Consider the following 2,492-nt stretch of genomic DNA (forward strand, 5'->3'; position numbering starts at 1 on the left):
CTCTGGTTTTAGAGACCTTTAACTTTGAGATAGCACTTTGCTAATAATGTGAGCTGGATTTTTGCTCCATTTAGCTAGTAATTTGCTCGTTTTTATGTTTTAGTTTCCATTTGGCAACATTTAGTTTAAAATTAGTGTTTAGTAACTTAGGTTTTTTTTGCTGTTTTGCTGATATAAGCTAGAATTTTACAACTTTCAACTAGCCTTTTGCTAACTTTAGCTTTTAGCTAACCCTTTGCATGTTCTAGCTTTAGCTAGTAATTTGCTAGTTTTAGTTAGCATTTTTACTTCAGTAGCATAGCTACATTTGATTTTTGGGATTTTTTTTTGCAAAAGCATTAAACTTTCTATATTTTTGGCTGTTGTTTTACTCCTGTTAGCTTTTAGTTAATGTTCTGCATCTTCAATGGTTCACTTTCAGCTTCTTCAGCACATTTCAGCAGTCATTCAGTGCACCACATTCAAGGGCGTAACTTTAAGTCTACAATTGGGGGCAGCGGGGTGGGGGGGTGGTATACTCTAAAAACCTGCAGGTCATTTTCAGCAGTTATGCTTAAACGTACATATATGACATAATAATTTTTTCTAAATCAGGTCAAAGTTAGCTAAGGGCAAGAGAGTTGCATCTGTTTATTTAACCAGTTCATTTATATTGTGTTAAAGCAAATTATACTATTTTATTGGGGGAGTTATATTGACTGGATCAAATTATTATGGGGGTCAAAACCCCCCTAACCCCCTCGCAAATTACACCTATGACCACATTCTCAGTCTAGTTGTACTTGTCTCGTCACGCTGCGCCCTCTCTACATAAAATACACCCTCGACCTTTTCATCCTCCTCCCCTTCATGTTTTCCTCCTCCTCACTCTTTCCTGCGTCTCACAGCAGTAATTTCCTCTGAGCTGGAGACCTTTGATCATCCAGTTCCTAACTCTTTATGGAGCTGCAGGTTTTACAGAGACTGTTTACGTCACCTCGCAGAGTTCTCACCCTCAGTCTGGCTTCATTAGGTTTCCACACCCGTTTGTCTGCTCAAAGATGCAATAATCACCAACAGTCACACCAGGAAGKGCTCTTCCTTTGATTACGTAATGATCAGTTTCATCAAGTTTGGCAAAGTTGGASGTTTTGGCCTGACATGTTTTTACCTCATAGATGTGTGTTACTTGTGGTCCAACATCGTCCTCTTTGACAGGTTTCTCTTTAGGTTCCCAGTTTGGGAATGGCAGCACCACCTGGGAGGGATGAGACACCCTGGAAGGAGCAGACAACAATGGGATCAGTTTCTGTCTCGCTCTGTGTTTCCTCGTTTTTTTCTAGTGTTGTTTGTGTTCCCCTATGTGTCTCTGCCCCGCTGTCTGTCTTGTCTCTAGCCCCGCCCTCGATCACCTGTTTCCTCTTGTGTCTMTCCCCGGTGTTTCTTGTTGTCTCATTAAGTTTGTGTTTATATTTTGTGTCCTGTCCTGCCTCAGTGTGTGGTCGGATCATTGTGCTGCTTCCCCTCAGCCAGTGTGTCTTCCTCCTGTTCCTGTTCCTGTTCCTTGTATGAAGATTGTGAGTTTTTTCTTTGTCAGCCTTCCTTTGTTATAAATAATTTTCTTTGGAACTCTGGATTTTGCCTGTGGCCTGGGTCGACCTCTGCTACACCTCAAGGTTTCCATCAATCAGGACAACGTGATGATTATTAAAATATTTTTTGCATGAAAAAAGGGAAGTATATTTTGTATTCTGTCATTAAAGCAGATTTATAATAGTGGGAAAACCCACAACAGCAAGAGGTAAGATCTAATGACAATGTGATTGCCYGTGTCTATCTGTACATGTCTGTTAGCAAAATGTCTCATGAACCAATAGAGGCCTAGATTGAGGAAGATAAATTAAAATGAAGGCAATAATTTTCATTTGCTTGCTTGTTTTCTTCATGCCTTCCTCTTTTCTACTTCTTAGCGTAAAGAGGAGTGACCTCAGGCGCCAGGCATATTCAATTCAATTCAGTTTATTTATATAGCGCCACGTCACAACATACATTGTCTCAGGGCACTGTACGTAAACATGAATAATCTGAAGAAGAAACCAGCAGATTGTGTTGAATCACTTCATCACAGTCTCCCATCCTGAGCAAACGGTGGAGAGGAGAAACTCCCTGCTAATCAGGAAGAAACCTCCAGCAGAACCAGGCTCAGGTTTTTGGTTTCCTAACCTCTGTAGCATGAAAGCCTGTGAACAGGCCAGTTTTCTGACGCCTTCATACAGCTGGCGACGCCTTGGGATTGCCAACAGTTGATTTTCTTTTTACACTGTAAATTTTAATGTAAACTTCCATAAACAGGGGGATTATATCGTTATATTAGTATAAACTGTGTAAGGGTCACCCCGAGGGGGAATAAACATTTCCACTTGTCTTTGACCCTGAAAGACCTTCCTCAAAAGAGACATTTTATTTTCTTTAATAAACAAAATAATAATGTTCTTTATATTTGTAATTTATAC

At 40.1% G+C, this 2,492-nt stretch overlaps 1 protein-coding gene across 1 annotated transcript in view; it reads right to left on the reverse strand.

Moving 5' to 3' along the window:
• Window positions 1–2,492, reverse strand: part of itga8 (integrin, alpha 8) — a gene marked incomplete at its 3' end in the record, with an annotated part of 60,744 nt that overhangs the window by 7,542 nt on the left and 50,710 nt on the right. The window contains 1 exon segment of the mRNA XM_014024916.1: window positions 1,151–1,256. Within this exon segment, the coding sequence (XP_013880370.1) occupies window positions 1,151–1,256 (106 nt within the window).

The sequence above is a fragment of the Austrofundulus limnaeus genome, unplaced genomic scaffold (genome assembly GCF_001266775.1).
Source record: "Austrofundulus limnaeus strain Quisiro unplaced genomic scaffold, Austrofundulus_limnaeus-1.0 Scaffold446, whole genome shotgun sequence".
Classification (NCBI taxonomy): Eukaryota; Metazoa; Chordata; class Actinopteri; order Cyprinodontiformes; family Rivulidae; genus Austrofundulus; species Austrofundulus limnaeus.